The 19,295-nt window shown below is 32.9% G+C and overlaps 1 protein-coding gene across 8 annotated transcripts in view; it reads right to left on the bottom strand.

Annotated features, from left to right (window-relative positions):
- The window catches only part of CCDC88A (coiled-coil domain containing 88A), a 123,638-nt gene that overhangs the window by 92,959 nt on the left and 11,384 nt on the right, over window positions 1–19,295 (bottom strand). For all 8 annotated transcript variants that reach the window (XM_053925461.2, XM_045189432.3, XM_024552777.4 and 5 more), the window contains exon 3: window positions 2,904–3,012. In XM_053925461.2, coding sequence (XP_053781436.1) covers window positions 2,904–3,012 — 109 coding nt within the window. The remainder of the gene's footprint in view (window positions 1–2,903; window positions 3,013–19,295) is intronic.

A 19,295-nucleotide genomic window follows, 5' to 3' on the forward strand; every position in this document is an offset into this window, starting at 1 on the left:
GGGTTCAATTCCTGGTCTGGGCACAGGCCTGGGTTGTGGGTTTGGTTCCCATAGAGGCTCAGGTGAGAGGCAACTGATCAATGTTTCTCTCCCTCTCTTTCTCCCTCCCTTTCCTTCTCCCCACCAGAAAAAGGAAAAGATAAAACAAGAAGAAAAAAAAAAGAGAACCCTACAAAGGAAAGCAAGGAAAAAGCTATTTTTGTTAGCCTTTCTTAGATTTTGAGGAGGGTTGTCTTACCTAAGGAATTGTAATAATGTAGTCTCAGTTGAAAAATATACACATAAACACATAAATACACCATTTACAAACACACAGATGCAGACAAAGAGATCCAGAGGTATATATATATATATATATATATATATATATTTAGTTGTTAACAGTGGTAATCTCTATTAGGCACTGGAAGTACTCGTATTTTACCTTTTTTTTATACTTTTCTACTTTTTATCATAAACAAGTATTGCTTCTAAAATAATATAAAGCTCCTTAAAATAAATTAAAAAGTGGTTCTGGACTGGAGCACAGAAAAAAACAAATCCTCTCTGAAGCAATGCATATTTGGCTCAGGCATGAAAGTATTCCCACAGATAAATCCCCTCCCAAAATGAACTCACAAAACACACATATACACACACACATAAACATCACTGCCACCACCAAACACCATGAAAAATGGCAAATAGAAAACACAGGGCAGCCCTAGCTGGTGTGGCTCAGTGGATTAAGAGCTGGCCTGCAAACCAAAGGGTCGCTGGTTTGATTCCCAATCTAGGGCATGTATCTGGGTTGTGGGCCACGTCCCCAGTGGGGCGGCATGTGACAGGCAACCACACATAATGTTCTCTCCCTCTCTTTCTTCTCTCTAAAATATTGAAATTTTCCCTCTCTCTAAAAATAAATAAAATCTTCAAATAAAAAAGAAAGAAAGAAAGAAAGAAAACACAAGGCAGATTCAGATCCCCACAGATCTGTTTTCAGATTTGGGAATTATCAGATGTAAAATCTAAAGTGGAAATTTTTTTAATTTCTAAAAAGTAAACAAAGGAATTAAAAGAATGATAGATAAACAAAATGAAAAACAAATGTACAAAAATCAAACAGAACTTCTAGAATTAAAGACACAATTATTGAGGGTCAAAAATTAATCAGTGGGTTAAACAGAGATTTGACAAATATGCCAGGCAAATGAGCAAACTGAAAAGATAGTTCTGAAAAAATTCTCAGAGGATAGAATAAGAAAGCCTAGTATACATGTAATAGAAATATTGAAAGTATATCAGATAAGAGAACAGGAAAAAGCCAATATTAGAAGAGAAAAAATTAGCAGCCAGGAGAGAAAAACTACAACTTAATCCAAGAACAAAAATTAGACTGATAGCTGACTTCTACAGGACAATAAAGAATACAGAGATGGAAGAATAAAATCTGCAAAACACTGAGTGAAAATTAATTGTTAACCCAATAAATCTATCTTTCAAGAACAAGCGTAAAATAAAGGCATTTTTCAGACAAATAAACACTGAGAAACTTTATCAACAAGCCCTGTCTAAACAAACATTTAAAGGCTATACTTCAGTAAGAAAATGATCCCAAAGGCTGGTCTGAGAAAGAAAAGAAAACCACGAGAGGGGGGGAATAAAAGGAAAAGATGTAGCTTGACCTAAAGGAATATTGATTTTATTTATTTAACTATAATTTCAATATCTAATTTATGAGGTATAAAAAAACTAAATTTATTTTAAACTTTGTTTTTTAAAAAAGATAGTAACAGTTTAAAAGTCAAAGGGGGAATGACTGGAGTTAAAGCATTCTAAGGTCACAGTACTATTCATAAAAGAGTACAGACACTGATTTAATTTTGGCCTTTGCTATGGTAAATATGAAAGGGATAATTTCAAGAGTGGCTTTCTAAAAAAAAAAAAAACCAGATGTGAAGTGAAAAACTTTTAAATCAGGGAAGAGAAAAATATGTAGAAACAGTTATTGATAAATACTATAATTCTTCTAATAATTAAACAATTTTAAACTCATTTGCACCCAGTAACACAGCTTTAAAGTATACAAAGGAAAACTTGACAAATCTATCATCATAACGAGAGATTTCAAGTCATCTTTCTCAAAAGCTGATAAGAGCAAGAGACAAAATTAAATCAGGCTGCAAAACATTTCAACAATACAATTAACAAACAAGCTTACTCTGACTCTGCACCCAAACAATTAAAGAATGCACATCTCTTTCAATCACACATGGAACTTTAATAAAAACTGACAACATACTAGGCCAAGCCAAGTAATTTTTAACAAATGTCAAAAAATAATTATCATACAAACCACATTCTTTAACCAAAAATCAACAGATTGCTTGAAAAATACCGTATGTTTGGAAATCTAAAAGCATACTTCTAATAACTCATGACTGAAATAAGAAATCATAACAAAAATTATAAAATTCACAGAAATACACATTTAAGAATACAACACACTAATATTTATGTGATGCAGCTACAGGAATTCTTAGAGGTATGTTAATATTCTCATATCTAAATTGTGAAATATACATCCAGTTTAAGTGAAAAAAGAAAAAGCATAAAGCATAACTCTTCAAAAAAGAAAAAAGCAAAGCATTACACTTCAAAAGCATACTTTGAGCAGGCTTACAAAGTATTGGACTATGTGAATTCCCAGGACCCTGAAAATTAGTTTAATAAATGAAGTGCCTGCTTGTATCTTAATAATGTACAAAAATAGACTATGTTATTACTGTTCTATCTCCAGCACACTGACCAGTACCTGGCTATAATAAGCATTCAGTATACATTAGGTGATTGATACTAAATAACACAAAAATGTGAATATGCGAGCAGTTATTAAAATACGAGGTGAAAAAAAACCCACTTACCTGATAATAAAATTTTATCTGTCTCACCAAAATGGATAGATTATGAATTCTAAGTGAGGCATCATTGTTGACTTTTTTATTTACTCTCTGACTCTCCGATTTAGGATTACTGAAAGAAATAAAAAAAATACTTGAAAATTATGCTGCAATATACCTATTTACCTGTAGATGACTAAAAATAATCATATAATACATTTTTCTTTAAACAAATTATACATTCATCTGCATTAAGAGATGATCTAAAAGGACAGATGATTACTTTGAAATGTATTCAGTGCTTATAACTGAGAAAATGTGTCTGACATTTCTAAGACAGAGGCAAAATAAATTTGAAACATAAGTCAGATGTTGCCCTTCATTCTCATTTTGTCTCTCCAACTTCCTGGAATAAATAACCTCTTATTTCCTTGAATATATGTATTTCCATAACCCAAACAAATCTGTTTAAATCAAGAATGTGAACTATGGGCTAACAACCAATAAATGTTGTATCTTTTCACTGGATAATGAAGAATATATATCAGAGGAAATATCCCAGGGAAATTAAAGAATGAAGTGATGACACAGGTTAATACGTGGATACTCCGTAAATTTAATGAAAGCAAAGGGTTCAGTTATTCTGAGGTACCAGAAACTAGAGAAGTAAAACAGTTATGGTTATGAATGAGAAATTCAACGACACCAAAAGCAAAGGCAACAAAGGCAAAAATAAACAAATGTGAGTACATAAAACTTAAAAGCTTCTTACAGCAAAGAAAACCATCAACAATATGAAAAGGCAACTTAAGGAATGAAAACAAGTATTTGCAAATCATGTATCTCATAAGGGGCTAATATCCAAGTAGTATAAAGAATTCATACAACTCAATACCAAAACACCACAACCCCATTTTAAAATGGGCAAAGAAACTGAATAGATATTTCCCAAAGACATACAAATGGCTAACATAAAAAGGTGCTCGATATCATTAATCATTAAGGAAATGCAAATCAAAACTACAATGAGATAGCCTCATACCCATTAGAATGGCTATCATCAAAAGCCAAGAGATACGCATTGGCAAGGATGTGGAGAAAGGGAACCCTTGTGCACTGTTAGTGGGAATGTAAATTGGTGTAATCACTATGGAGGTTCCTCAAAAAATTAAAAAAAGAATTACTATATAACCCACCAATCCCACTTTTGTATATATAAGACAAAGGAAAAGAAAACAGGATCTCAAAAAGATATCTGCACTCCATGTTCACCAGCATTATTTACAATGGCCAAGATAGGGAAACAAGTGTACATTTACAGATAAATGGATAAAGATCTGATACACACACACACACACACACACACAAATATTATTCAGCCATGAGAAAGAAGGAAAGCTGCCATTTGCAACAACATGGATGGCCCTTGACAAGCACTATGCTAAATGAATTAAGCCAGAGCCAAAAAAATACTCTGTTCTCACTTATATGTGGAATCTAAAAAACAAAGTCAAACTTATAAAAACAGAAAATAGAAAAGTAGTTGCCAGAGGCTATGGGGTGAGGGGAATAGGAAGAGGTTGGTAAAGGGTACAAACTTTCGCCTTGGCCAGGTAGGTCAGTTGGTTACAGTGTCATCCCAATAAACCAAGGTTGTGGGTTCAATCCCTGAATGCATAAATAAGTGGAACAACAAAATCTATGTATGTCTCTCTCACTCCCCCTTCTTCTCTTTAAAATCAATTTTTAAAAATAATTTTAATAGGTACAGACTTTCAGTTACAATATGAATAAGATCTGATGATCTAATGTGAAATATAATAGTTGATAACACTGTATTATATAAGTGAGATTTGCTAAGAGTGGAACTTAAATGTTCACGTGCACACTAAAGATAAAAATGTGAGGTAACAGATGTGTTAATTAACTAGAGGGTAGGAACTCTTTCACAGTGTATATCAAATCATCGCTAGGTACATTTTAAATATTTAAAAATATAAAAATTTACAATTAAAAAAGTGAGGAGACTGATACTGTTTCCCTATTTTTACAAATCTTTAATATCTGGTTTAATTTTTAAAAACAGGTTGATGCTCATCTTTGCTTCTGCATTCAACCATTGTTTGTGTTATTTTGGTTCACATATATGCAGCCTCACCTAGGTATGTAGAAAAAAGAAGACCCTCTGGACTCTCTGAAAGGAGACTCAAACCATATGCTGAGAACTACTGCTTTACTTCAACTATTCCCTTGCCAGCACTAATGTATATATTACAACCATCTAATATTTAGAATCCAATCAAGTTTATTGTTCCAAATAATAAATAAATGTCCTTTATTGAAAAGAGTCTAGTTCAAAATCACACTTCACATTCAGCAGTTTGAATAGCAATCTTCAGTCTCTTTCAGTCTGAAAAAAAAGTTTCAATCTTTACAGGGTCAGTTATATCATAGAATGTCCTTTAATTGGGTTCATCTGATTAAACTGTGTCTGACTCATAATTAAGTTCAGGTTATGTATCTTTGACAGGAAAACCACAAAAGAGATGCTGTGTTCTTCTCAATGAATCCTAGTAAGTGGTACGTAATTTTGATTTGTTTCATTATTGATGACATCCACTTTTATCACTTAAACTGATAGCTAATAGTTTTGTCCATTACAGTTAACTCTTTTCCTTTTGTAATTAAGTACTTTGGGAGAACACACTTTGAACATTTTTTAATTCTCACCTGAGGATATGTTGAATGATTAGAGAGAGAGAAACATTGATTGGTTGCCTCGTGTACATTCCCTGACTGGGGATCAAACCCTCAATCTAGGTATGTGCCCTGATTAGGGATAGTTCTGGCAACCTTTTGGTCTAAGGGACAACACTGAAACCAAATGAGCCACCCAGTCAGGGCTCACACTTTGAAACTTTATCAATAATCTGATAAAGTTTGAATTTATTCATTTATAAATTTATTTATTTATAGCAATCTTCAATTTATTTATTTATAGCAATACACTCATGATTCCCTATAATGTTCAATGGATCATAATCAGTTACTATAATTACTTTGATAATTACTGTAAGTTGCCTTTTCATTTTATTTCCTTTGTTGTATGGAAGTTTGTATAATCCCATTTGTCTATTTTTGCTTTATTTGCTTGTGCTTTTGGGGTCATATCCAAAATTCAGCCCTTAAAAACAAAACAGGAATGAAATGCAAAAAAAAGAAACCAGTTTATAACTTTCTCCAGGAAGGCCTTTTAGTAGGTATATTCTTAAATGCCTTCTAGTTTTCACTGTTTGAGTGAATGTAGTATTTTAAAAATATAGATGCTAATAAGTTATTACTGATACATAAATGCTATCAATATTTGTGAATTGCTCTTATCTTTTAAAAGCCTTGCCAAATTTTCTTACTTTAACAGTTTGTCTGTTGGTGCTCTTAGAAGTCTTCTTGAATATAATTTGTAGTTTTTCCATGTTGATAATCAATTATTCCAACATCAGTTACTAAAGAGCTTATCATTTCCCACTGATCCCTGTGATATACTAGATTCCCATATAAAGTGTGATTTTTACTTTTGGAATCTACTCTATTTATCCATTTGTCTATTCCTATGTCACTAAAACGTTTTTATACTATTATAGCTTTATTATTATCATGTTTCTATTAGGAGCAGCCCTTCTTTTATTTTTGTTTTCTAAATCATCCTGATTAGCAATACATACTTCATTTTTCTATGAATTTTAGGATATTTATGACGTTCTATGATAAACCACATAGAAATTTATTAGAATTTTGTTAATAATATTAATTTGACAAAAAACTGACATTTGCGCCCTGGCCAGGTGGCTTCGTTGGAGCATGATACCACACGCCAAAAAGCTGCGGGTTCCATTCCTGGTCAGGGCACATGCCTAGGTTGCAGATCTGATCCCCAGTTTGGGTTTGGATAGGAGGCAACTGATAGATGTTTCTCTCTCCCATCGATGTCTCTGTGTCTCTGTATCTCTCTGTCTCTCTCAAATCAATAAACATATCCTCAGGTGAGGATAAAAAAAAAAAAACCCTGACATTTGCATGAATAAATTTTAAAATTTCCACAAAGGTCTTATACATTTCAATAAAAAAATTTTCTCACACTGACCCATGTGGTTCAGTTGGTTGGGCATCATCCTGCAAAGCAAAAGGTAGTCAGTTCACTTCAGGGCCAGGGCACATGCCTGGGTTTCAGCCAGTCCCCTGCTGGTTGGTTGTATGCAAGAGGACACTGATCAACGTTGCTGTCACACATTGATGTTCTTCTCTCTTGCTCCCTCCCTCCCCTCTCTAAGAATAAATAAATAAAATCTTTAAAACATTTTTTATCTTACTTGGGTTTTTGTTTGTGAAATGGATTTCTTTCCATTACACTGCCTACTTATTATTGCTAGTACATAATAGGAAATCTACAGCTTTTTTATACTGCACTTTTGATTAACCGCTTTTCAAAATTTTTCTCAGTTCATTTTCTTGGGTTTCCTGGTTAAAAATATCATATTATCAGCAAATGACAGTTTATTTCCTCCTTTCCAATCTTATATCTTATTTCTGTTTCTTTACATACTGCATTAACAAATAATAATGGAGATAAGAACTATCCTCACCTTGGTCTCAAATTTATTGGGGTTGCTTTTAATGTTTTATCATTAACGCATAATGTCTGCATAATTTTCTGATGGAGACCCTCCTTCCAGTTAATTTCCCTCCTATTCCTACTTAATATCTGAACAGGTACTGAATTTTATCCAATTTTTCCTACATTTGTTCCCATCTGATTCTTCTCCTTTAGTATGTTAATACTAAATTACATTGCTACAACTTCTAATACTGAATCATCCTCACAATCCCAGACTATTCATTTCATCAGTTCCACGACAAAGTATAACATTATTCCCTTTTTTCAGGCAGGGGATACATAATTCTATCATAGGTCTTCCAATATTTAATTGCATTTATGCTCTCACTTTTCACTGGACTATAAGGTTCTGACAGGGGCCATATCTTATTCACATAAAAATTAGCATATGTCCTAACATAAATATTGTTTGAATAAGTAAAAATAAGAACAAACAATCTGAGACTAAGCAGCACAGTGTTTTAAAAATTCTTGCTTCCTAATGAGAGTAATGAGATAACACCTCACTTGCAAGTCTGGAATAGATACTCTTTACTAGGATTTGTTTCAAAGACCAATTAAATAACAGAGTCCTAAACTACAATTTGAGATCTACAGAACAGGGAGAATAGTAATAAGGCAGGCTATCTCTGACCTGTGACTGATTTACACTTAGTGCCAGGGAAATAATGAACAGCCCAAGGCAAATGAGAATATAACTGAAAAGTGGGTCTCTTCGTTTTATAAAAGCATCAACCAGAACTAGTTACTTAGAAAAACAAGGAGACTATCACAAAAGTCAGATCATGTGTCATGGCAGACAAACAGCCATATGGTCAGGAAGTAATGATTAAAAACCCAGAGAGTGGAAGGAAAATCTTGCTTCATAAAATGAACTTGGGTACGTTTTTTGTGAGTTTAAGTTAAACACACACTCAGAGTACCTAATATAGCCATATTACTTAATACATAAAAGCTAAGTTTAAGTCAAGCTACCATTATGGAGAAAAATATACGTGTAATGGACAGAAGAGAGTAGGAGCAACCCTAGTAACAAAAATGTTAGGTATACTACCCAGAGTTATGGAAATTTCATTTGCAATCATAAATATTCTGTAACTACCTTTCCCTTCTAGCCTTCTTCCACCTTTTTATTTCTATTTTCGTAACTCTATAGTTGAATCCCCTTTTGTACTTGTCACCCCTGAATGTCTCCTATTCATACACTGGTCATATTTAGACCTAAAAAAACTTCAGAGATTATCTAGTTTCATTATAAGTCAGAAAATCGAAGTCCAAAGTAGCCATTTGCCTAAGATCTTAGTTTTTTTTTTTTTTTTCCTTTACTCTCTTTCAGCCTTTTCTCATATAGGATACTCAAGACAAAGACTGAAAGAAAAAAGTTTGAGCAATGTTATATATGAAACCCATGTGTATAATAATTAATTGTTTTTATTGTCTGAGCATATTCCTAAATGTTTGCACAGTAATTAAACTAAAAAAGACTCCTTTCCCCACTCAGTTCATTACAGCAATATTTTATTACAAACCTAGGTGTTTAATTCTGACAACAAATATTTAAGAAAATTTTTAATATTATAAATGAAAATGTATAGAAACTTTAAACACTGCACAAATTTAGAGTGCAAACCCATTATTACATGGTATTATGTAATCTGGATTATACTTTGGGATGGATGTCTAATATTCTAATAAATGTGTGATTTCATTCCTACTTTCAAAACTTTGTAAATATTATCTTTGTCCCTGACAGAGTTGTTACCAAGTCTGTGTTCTTTCAAGTGATTTTTTAAAAACAAAGTTTTACTTGTTTTTATTTATTAAATACCTTTGAATGTTATTGTTGTTCAAGTACAGTTTTCTGCCTTTCCCCCCACCCCTCCCCACTACCCCAGCCATCCCTACCTCCATCCCCTGTTTCCACCCCCCACTTGTTTCTGTCCATGTGTCCTTTACAGTTGTTCCTATAAACCCTTCCCCCTTCCCCCCTCCCCCCCCCCAACACTATCCCCTTCCCTTTCCCCTCTGGTTACTGTCAGTTTGTTCTTAATTTCACTGTCTTGGTTATATTTTGCTTGCTTGTTTGTTTTGTTGATTAGGTTCCAGTTAAAGGTGAGATCATATGGTATTTGTCTTTCACCACCTGGCTTATTTCACTATGGAACACAGTATGGAATTTCCTCAAAAAACTAAAAATGGAACTGCCTTTTGATCCTGCAATTCCACTGCTAGGATTATATACTAAGAACCCTGAAACACCAATCCAAAAGAACCTATGCACCCCAATGTTCCTAGCAGCACAATTTACAATAGCCAAGTGCTGAAAGCAACCTAAGTGCCCATCAGTAAACAAATGGATCAAAAAACTGGTACATGTACACAATGGAATTCTACGAAGCAGAGAGAAAGAAGGAGCTCCTACCCTTTGCAACAGCATGGATAGAACTGAAGAGCACTATGCTAAGTGAAATAAAAACAAAGTTTTGAAGCTTATCTTTAAATTTGATGTCCAGTATTCCTCATACAATGCTTTGAAATGTATTCAGTTGCTCAAAAGCCTTGCAGTCTCCTCCTTTGCCTAAAGCTCTTCTAAGAATGAGCAAAATTTAAGAATTTGAATTTTGATTTGCTCAAAATCTTAAACAAATTTTTTTACGATTTTATTTCCAAGTTTTATATTTAGTTTTTTCAGCCTTTAAGATGGCTTGTAACAAATTAAACAGTTCTGAATATAAAAAGAGCAAACTCTTTCGTTTGTATATACTAAGGATATTATTTTAGAAATTTGGGAAAAGTGAAAAATACAATTTACATAAGATAGAGAAAGTATGTTGAAAATTCACGGAAAAGTACTCCAATATCTAAAATTAATCTCATATTCAACAGGGATTTCAAAGATAAGAGAATGGAAGTTTTCTGCATCTTTTTATAAAACTATGGTGTTTTTGTGTTTACAAATCTTTGCTACAATTACACGGAATTTAAGGGGCTTTCTATGACCTAGTAGACTCATAAGGAAATTGAACAGAAGTGTGGAGTTCTTTGGTAGAATAGGCTGATACCTAGGTACTCAAAGTTTCAGTTTCAGTTTCTAATCTACACTGTACAACCATAAGGTATTTCAGTATGCAAACAGAACCAGAAAGTTCCTTCTTCTTTAGAATCACTGGATATCACATCACAGTCTATACACTTTTTGGACTTGGATACCAGCATAACTGCTAAGCACTCTAGCCATGGATCTAGAGAGCAATAAACTTTCAATTACAAAGGTTAGGTTTCCCATTTGATACATGCCTAATGTGAGTTTGGGTCAAAATGACATATGTTAGGATCATGAAAAACAAGCCCTTTCACCCCAAGAATGTGATCTTCTTTATGTGAGAGAAATTAACCTCCGGTGAAACTGCCTGAAAAGTCCTCATCTCCTCTCCTATGAAAAATAGTTGAATACTTAAGGTTAGATTTACTGAAAATGATGCAACTGAAGAAAATTAGAAACTTCAGGAATAATAGTATTTTTTTAAAAAGAAAAATGTAATAATGATACACTGCCAGGTTCTGCAGGAAACATACAGGGCGGGGCAAAAATAGGTTGTATGTACATAAAACAGTTCATTCTTGTATTATTACTTATTATTGTATTAGTTTCCATACAAATAACTGTAAACCTACTTTTGCCCCACCCTGTATAGTTATACTAATGTAAATACTGATTACTAATTTAACTAAAATTATAATAAATACATTAGAAAAACAAAGTAATAAAAAAGAGAGGTAAGGAATTTAAAAAGCTAAAATCTCATCTACCATTATCAGGGAGTCAATAGATAATTGCTAACAGGAATAAACCAAGAAATACTTGGGTAGGCACATTATTACCATAGTATAAAAGGCTAAATGAAAGAAGAAATTACTTTGAAAAAGGTGGGGGGAGAATTGCTGTTCTTCACTATGAACGTTTTGGTATTAAATAATCCTTTGGACCATGTAAAATAATTTTTGAAGAAGGAAAACAATTCTGTTTTATGAAGCCTGGTCATATTATTTACATTTAGGGGAAAAAAATTTTTTTATCTGTTACTTAACTGAAGCACACATAATAGGACTATATAAGCAGAATTCATTGCTAGAGATTCAGTCACAGGACATGTGTGACTACACATAAACAGAAGAAAATAATGCAATATAAATTTTTTTTTCCATAAAAAGTACTCCATTCCTTTGTGTAAGTTAAGGTTTATTTCTTTATACAATAAAAGTCACAGTACATACAGTAATTTAAATAAACAGTATGTAGTACAGCATGATTCCAAAATTCCGTAAAAAGAAATTGTACTCTATTACATATTCCAAATATTCTTTCCTTCATGTTTAATACTTAAAATGCTAAACGAAGATAGAGTCATTAAGTAACGAAGTTCTGACTGCTCCCTTTGAAAACATATCTTTAAATAAAGGATATATTTTTAGAAAGGACTTTCTCTAAAATAAAGGATAAGCAACTGAATGATACATATATGATATATGAGCAAGTACCTTTTTAAACAGGCACAACTCTTCCAAAACCAATGTAATCTCAAATCTACCATTTCTTTTTGTAAGATAAAAATTGAAAAATGCTTTACAGGCAAATAGCCTAGGCGATATTGCTCAAATTTGTCCAGCCAGAAGTTAAATGGAACATGGCAGCAAAAGAGAGCCTCAAGCAGTTTCACATTTATAAATGACCTACTTATGACAAGATGCACTGATTTCAATAAACAGGCAATACTATTATCCACCACAGTATATAGTAATTTTTAAATTAGGATAATAGATAAAAGAAAAGTTCGCAGTATTACAAAATTAACATTCTAAGATTTGGTCTTTGTATATCCAAGGATTATGTCTTTACTTATTCATGGACTAATATCTATGAGAAACAGAAATGTGATAGTTTTAATGGCTTTATGCTCTTCTACCAGACTGTAAGCCTGTTATGTATCCTCTTGAACCATCTGTTTTATGTTGGTGCTTAACAACTACATGTGCTCATGTTTTTTATCGTGCCACTCTAATTTAAAACTAGTTGTATGAAGGGCTTTAAAAATTTTTGAGATATGTTACATGGCAACACAATTATATAACATTTGCATGTCAATATGAAACACTTGAAATAACTAAGTTATTTGCATATCTAACTTTAAATGTGCATATACCAAAATGATTGTCTTATGAAAAATAATTAACTGGGTAAATATCATTACAATGTAGGGTTATCTAAGTAGTAAGGTATCTATATCTTAGTCTTGAGAATGATAAGGGAAAAGAGTTGTTTTTTTAAAAAAAGGATCCCTTTACCTTAATTTCTCTTCTTTCTCACAAATTGAATCATTGTGTATGATGGCCAATAATAAAAACTAATATTAATATAATATTTTATATACCTACAGAATACTTTCACATATCTTAACTAATTCAATCTTTACAATGACTGAACAGTCATTCTTGGAAAGGTATGTGACATACAATTAACTACCACAGAGAGATTATCCACAGTCCCCTTCATGTACTTTATCATAATTTAAGATACATTAAGTTACCTCTTCAAGGGTTGAAGAAATATGTGCAACATTCTAGTCAGCCCAAGACTGAGCTAATAGTACAGAGTGATTTTCACCGATTTAACAAACAGAACAAATATTTTGATTTAAAAGTTTCAAATGGACACAAAAAGAATACAAGTCCAATACTATACATACAATGAACCTTGATTTTATCTGAATTGGATAAAATTACTGAAAATCTACCCTTTATTTTTAGAATGAGCCAACATGAGCCCTTAAAACATCAGGCTAGCAGTTTTCTCACTTTTTGGTCCAAGGACTCCTTTTCATTCTTAAAATTTACTGAAGCTCCAAAGAGTTTTAGTTTATATAAGTTAGATCTATATATATTTCCTATATTAAAAATTAAAATTAAGAACCCTGGCTGGTGTGGCTCAGTGGATTGAGTGCCAGCCTGCAATCTGAAATGTCGTCAGTTCAATTCCCTGTGCATGGGTTGTGGGCCAGGTCCCCAGTTGCAGGCAAGTGAGAGGCAACAGATCGATGTATCCAATCATATAGATGTTTCTCTACCTCTCTTCCTCCCTCCCCTCCACTCCCCTCTCTCTAAAAATACATTTTAAAAATATTTTTAAAAAATTAAGACTTGAAAAATAATTTACTCATCCATTAAAAATAGCAAATGCATTGTATGTTAACATAAAAAAACATTTTTATTATAAATAACTATCTTTTCCAAAAACAAAAAATGTTAGAGGCAAGTGACATTCTTTTACAACTGAGTAAATCTCTTTAATGTTTGGTTTAATAAAATGCATCTGGATTCCTAAATCTGCTTCTCTTCTGTATTCAATGTGTAGTAAATACACTATTTTGTTCTAAGTACATAAAGAAAATTGACAAAGATAAACTTGGAAAGATTATTTTAATAGCCTTTGAAGTAATTACTGATATTCTTCCTTGATGCTACCATAATTCAGTAAAGTGGAACCTGAAATCATATTAATGACCTTTTCTTCTATTGGTCTATCTGGTATGCTGAATGAATCTTTTAAATATCCATGATTTCTTATTATACATTGGTCACTTTGATAATATTGGTTCATTGAGAGTTATAGAGATCTTCCAAATTTGGCATTTTATTATTCAATATAAAAAAATCAGTTTGAGTAATATCACCTCCAATCTCATCAGAAAAGTTTAAATATTGAGAAGCCTCTAAGCTCATGTTTTCTGTAATTCAAATTTTATCACTGATTACACACATGATCAGTTGTTTTTCTCAAAGTGACAGGCTCACTTTGCTCATTTTTGAGAAAATGTCTGCCTAATATTTAAGTTTGAATAACTATGGTTTTTCAGTAATTCTTTCAAGTAAACATAGTGTTCCACAAAACAGAGACTTGCTCAGCTTGTAGTTCAAAAAATCATCAGTATTTTTCCTTGAGATAATCACCACACTCCATGATGCAACAAAAATGTTTAATGCATACTTCTCACTTTGTTCTACAGAATGTTAAAGATATGTAATGAGTGATCAAGACTCAATAAAATAACTTCTACTGCTTCATCAAGGACATTTTTAACTGCAAATGGATTTCTTTTTAACTGTAAGTATAATACATTATGTGAAGAATACAATAACTACTGGTACAATTTGATACCACTCCTTGATTGATGCTAATGTGTTGGCAGTTTCACCCACATTTGCTTTGCACCATCAATGCTTTTGCAACACAGGCCAAAAAGGCAAATGACATCTTAATATTATTATGAAAATAATTTTGACGTCACAGATGAGCAGAACCCCAGCAATCTGTTGATCTCACTTTTGAGAACCACTGTATTTGGAAAATCAATTCCTGTTCGTGGTATGGAGACCTAAGTACTTAATATTATGCTAATTGGTGCCTTTATAAAGTAAAAGAACCTTCATTCATATGGTGGTCAACCACATGGCCAGTAACTGAAACGACGATTGTTTAGCACCAATAGGTATCACTAATCTATGATGGAACTTTTACCCCTTGTCCTTAATCCTTACAATAGGGTCACAGAGATTTGTTTTATCAGTATTCTAGGGCAGATCCAGTCAGTCCTAGAGACTCAAGAAATCTCAAAATGAACAGATGTATAATTAGGTATTTCCCATGATTCGTGACAGACTTATGGCTTATACCCCCATATTATGAATTCAATGGAGAAATGATTCTTAATCTGAAGCCCATAAACCCTCCTAGGGCAATTTAAATAGTTCACTTGATTAATTATCAGTGACTATTATTGTCAATTTTGAGAAGCAATGGAGCCCTTTAAAATGAAGACAAACTTTTAAAAATATTTTCCAAAGTATAATCTGTTCTAATAAATAATATATATAATCACAGAAACTTACCTCAAGTTATTAAATTGGTAAGAAAATCCTTTTTCATCATCAGTTTCTCTAATATTTAAAAAAAATAGTCCTTATACAGGATAACTCTAAGAATATGAATTCAATTAAGAGGAAAATAAAATTACCACAATATTGGTTTAATTTGCCCTTGTCAGTGTATCACAAAAGTGCTCCAAAAGGATGACAAGCTAACTTCATTTTAAGCCCCCCAATTAAAGGCAAAATAACAGATGCCTATTTATAAAGCACTACTAAGGACAGACTAAAATAAAGGAAGAAATGCATACAACAAAAAGAAGTAAATAAAAGGCATGGATATAAACAAGATAGTATTTAAAAAGATGGGATGAATTGAAACCAAGTTAGAGTAAAGGCACACAAATGGAGAGGTAAGGATTATTAATAATAGACACGTTAAAGAAATTTGCAACATGCTCTACAAATGGCCCAAGAGAAGTAAACAGTTTGGGGAACCCCCAATTTAATAAAGCAGACCACTAGTTTTTAAAAGACAGAGAAATAACTGACCTACAATTTAGAATATTTTGAAAGTAGCTGTAAACAGCAAAGTTGATGGATAATGGGATGTTCAGAAGAAGTGTATAATATTCAATAAATATTGGATTTCATATCTCCATTGTAGAATTTAACAAAAAATAAAAACAAACATCTAAAGAAGTGTGCAAAGAAGACTGGGAGTTTCTTCCGGAGTAAATAACTCAAGTAATTATATGAATATTCTCAGAAAACAGAAAAATTTATTGAGAACAACACTGACCAAACTCTGAAATACTGCTTTGAGCTCTTTCTGTTACCACAGATGAAACTTTGAATCTTAACCATAGAGATACAGTGGAACCTCAGTACTCACTAATTTGTCTGGAACTCTAGACGAGTGCTGAAACCCACGAGTACCAAACAATTAAGCATTTTCTCTTGTGGCGCGGCACTGTGACTCATACAAGTTCTAGCAAGTGCTACATGTCCCGAGCAGGTACTGAGTGCTGAAACATTTTTTTCTCATCAAAATGCAAGGAGTATATGGTTTGCTGAGTTCTGAAGCCAATGAATACTGAGGAATGATAGTGTAATACAAAGATGGCTAAATTCTAAGAATTGATTACTTATAGTGTAACTTAGTTTTCAGGGAACTGTTAAATCTTTTAGATAAGTTATATCCTATAAATGCAGACTTTAAACCTCCCAATAGCCCAGAAGAATTATAATAACACATCCTCAAAACTATTTTACCAAATAAATCTGATAATGAAATATACATTAATGGTAATGAGAATTTTTTTTTTAAAGAAAGGGAGAGAAACATCAATGTGTGGTTGCCTCCCGTGCACATCTCACTTCACTGGGGGCCTGGCCCACAACCCAGGCATGTGCCCTGACTGGGAATTGATCAGGCAGCCCTTTGGTTCGTAGGCTGGCACTCAATCCACTGAGCCACACTAGCTGGGGCAACACTAATGAGTATTTAAACAAGACCACAGATACATAGCTAATGAAATGTTTCTCATACAACATTAGGCATCACTGTCAAAAACACTGCTATATTATATACATTTAAAAGTTTTTAGTTGTAAGTTAGGAAAAATAAAAAGAAACTAAATTTCCTATTTTTTCATGCAAAATTAAATATCCAAATTCATCATTTTTCCTATAAATGCATAATTTTAGCTACATAAATGCATAATTTTAGATATATAAATACATTGGTCTGCTCAACTTTAACCTTGACATCTTCTTTCATTCTTCCTTTCACACACTATATCTAGAATTCCATCAATTCTTTTTGCAGTAGTAATTGAATTTGCTCCTTCTCCAAACAGCCCACCCTGGTCTAAAACCTCATCACTATAAACACGGATTACCATCCATCACTACCCACCTATCTTCCTTACTGGTTCCCACCTTTGTTCTAATCACAAATACAATGTGTTTTCATTGATTCACTGATGTATTCTTAGTACTTCTGATAGTGTACATATTAGATACTCAATAAATATTACATGAACAAATAAATTCCATACTACCTATTCTACAAACTAATGCCAAAATGATTTTCCTACAATCATATTTTTAATTCCCTAATAAAGAATTTTAAATGGCTTTCCAATGCCTGCTATATGCAGCCTAAATGATACTAGTTATTTTTCAAGTTTTCCATAATCTGGTCTACTCTGCCTATGCAACTTTATATTCTATGTACTATTTCCCAACTTAGATCCTCTACTAAGGTTAGTCTCATGATCGTCTCCCAAATCATAAATAAAACAGGCTTTTTCTTCAAACTGCTTCCCTAGTTTAAAACACCCTCCTCTCTACATCAATGGCTACCCAAGTCCAATCATTCTTTGAAGTTTAAATCAAATTTCACTTCCTCCCTAGTTAGGTTACCTTGACTATCCAAACCTACAGAAGGCCAAATCTAACTTCAAACAATTGGGGTCCCTAATCTACCTACAAAGACACACAGACTCTCTCACTCTCTCTCACATATTTTCTCCCTCCCTCCTCCCTTTTCCTCATCTTTCCTCATTCAAAAGAAACATAAAACTCATACAAATTAAAGAAAGGTAAAAAAAACAAGCTAATAACCAGAGATGTGTTTTCAAATATATGCTTGGGACCATTCACAATTTACTATAGATTCATCATAGTCAGTTATCCACAATACAAACACTTAAGTTTAAAATAATGAGATACAAGATTCTAAAACATCACATGTATATCCCACTTACGAAGTAGAAATCTACTTCATTCACAAAGATTTTAATGAGTTGGAAAAAATTAAGTTAGTATTAAATTGTGAGAAAACTCAATACTCTATCTTCCCTGAATGTTCAAATTAACTGAGAATTTTACTGTGATTTACTTTTTTTAAACACTTTTTGTAAAAACAGGTTGGAATATTGCTTCTACAGGTCTTTCTCCACAACTTTTCATCCTCCACAGCTCTGGACTAGAACTCAACAGCTAAAACTAAACCATCTTCCTTGGGCCACTACCTAGGCCAAAAAATCCAGTCAGTCTATTGTCAATAATAACATGAAGTTCAAGTTTTTTTCCAACCATGACTAGGAAAGTAGTCACATTAAGAATATATCATTTTTTACATTTTTTATTTTTATTGTTATTCAATTACAGTTGTATGCCTTTTCTCCCCATCCTTCCACCCCACCCCAGCCGAACCCCCCTCCCTCCCCCAACTCCACCCTCCCCCTTGATTTTGTCCATGTGTCCTTTATAGTAGTTCCTATAATCCCCTCTGCCCACTGTCCCCTCCCCACTCCCCCCTGGCTATTGTTAGATTGTTCTCAACTTCAATGTCTCTGGTTATATTTTGTTTGCTTTTTTCTTCTGTTGATTATGTTCCAGTTAAATTCTATGCAGCAGAGAGAAAGAAGGAGCTTATACCCTTTGCAACAGCATGGATGGAACTGGAGAGCATTATGCTAAGTGAAAGAATATACCATTTAAAAAACTTCCTAAAAAACTACTGAGGCCCTGGCCAGGTAGCTCAGTTGGCTGGAGCATTGTCCTAATACACCAAGATTGTGGTTCAATCCTCAGTCAGGGCACATATAAGAATCACCCTATGAATGCATAAATAAGTGGACAACAAATTCTCGTTTCTCTTGCTCTAAAATCAATTAATAAATAAAACTTAAAAAAAAATACTACTGAAATATTCCCAGCTTGATTTTTTAATATAAAGATTATGCTAAAATAAAGTTATGTTAACATTCCTATTACAGTTTTCTTTCATTATAACTGTTAAAAATTAGCTA

Source organism: Desmodus rotundus, chromosome 5 (assembly GCF_022682495.2).
Source record: "Desmodus rotundus isolate HL8 chromosome 5, HLdesRot8A.1, whole genome shotgun sequence".
Lineage (NCBI taxonomy): Eukaryota > Metazoa > Chordata > Mammalia > Chiroptera > Phyllostomidae > Desmodus > Desmodus rotundus.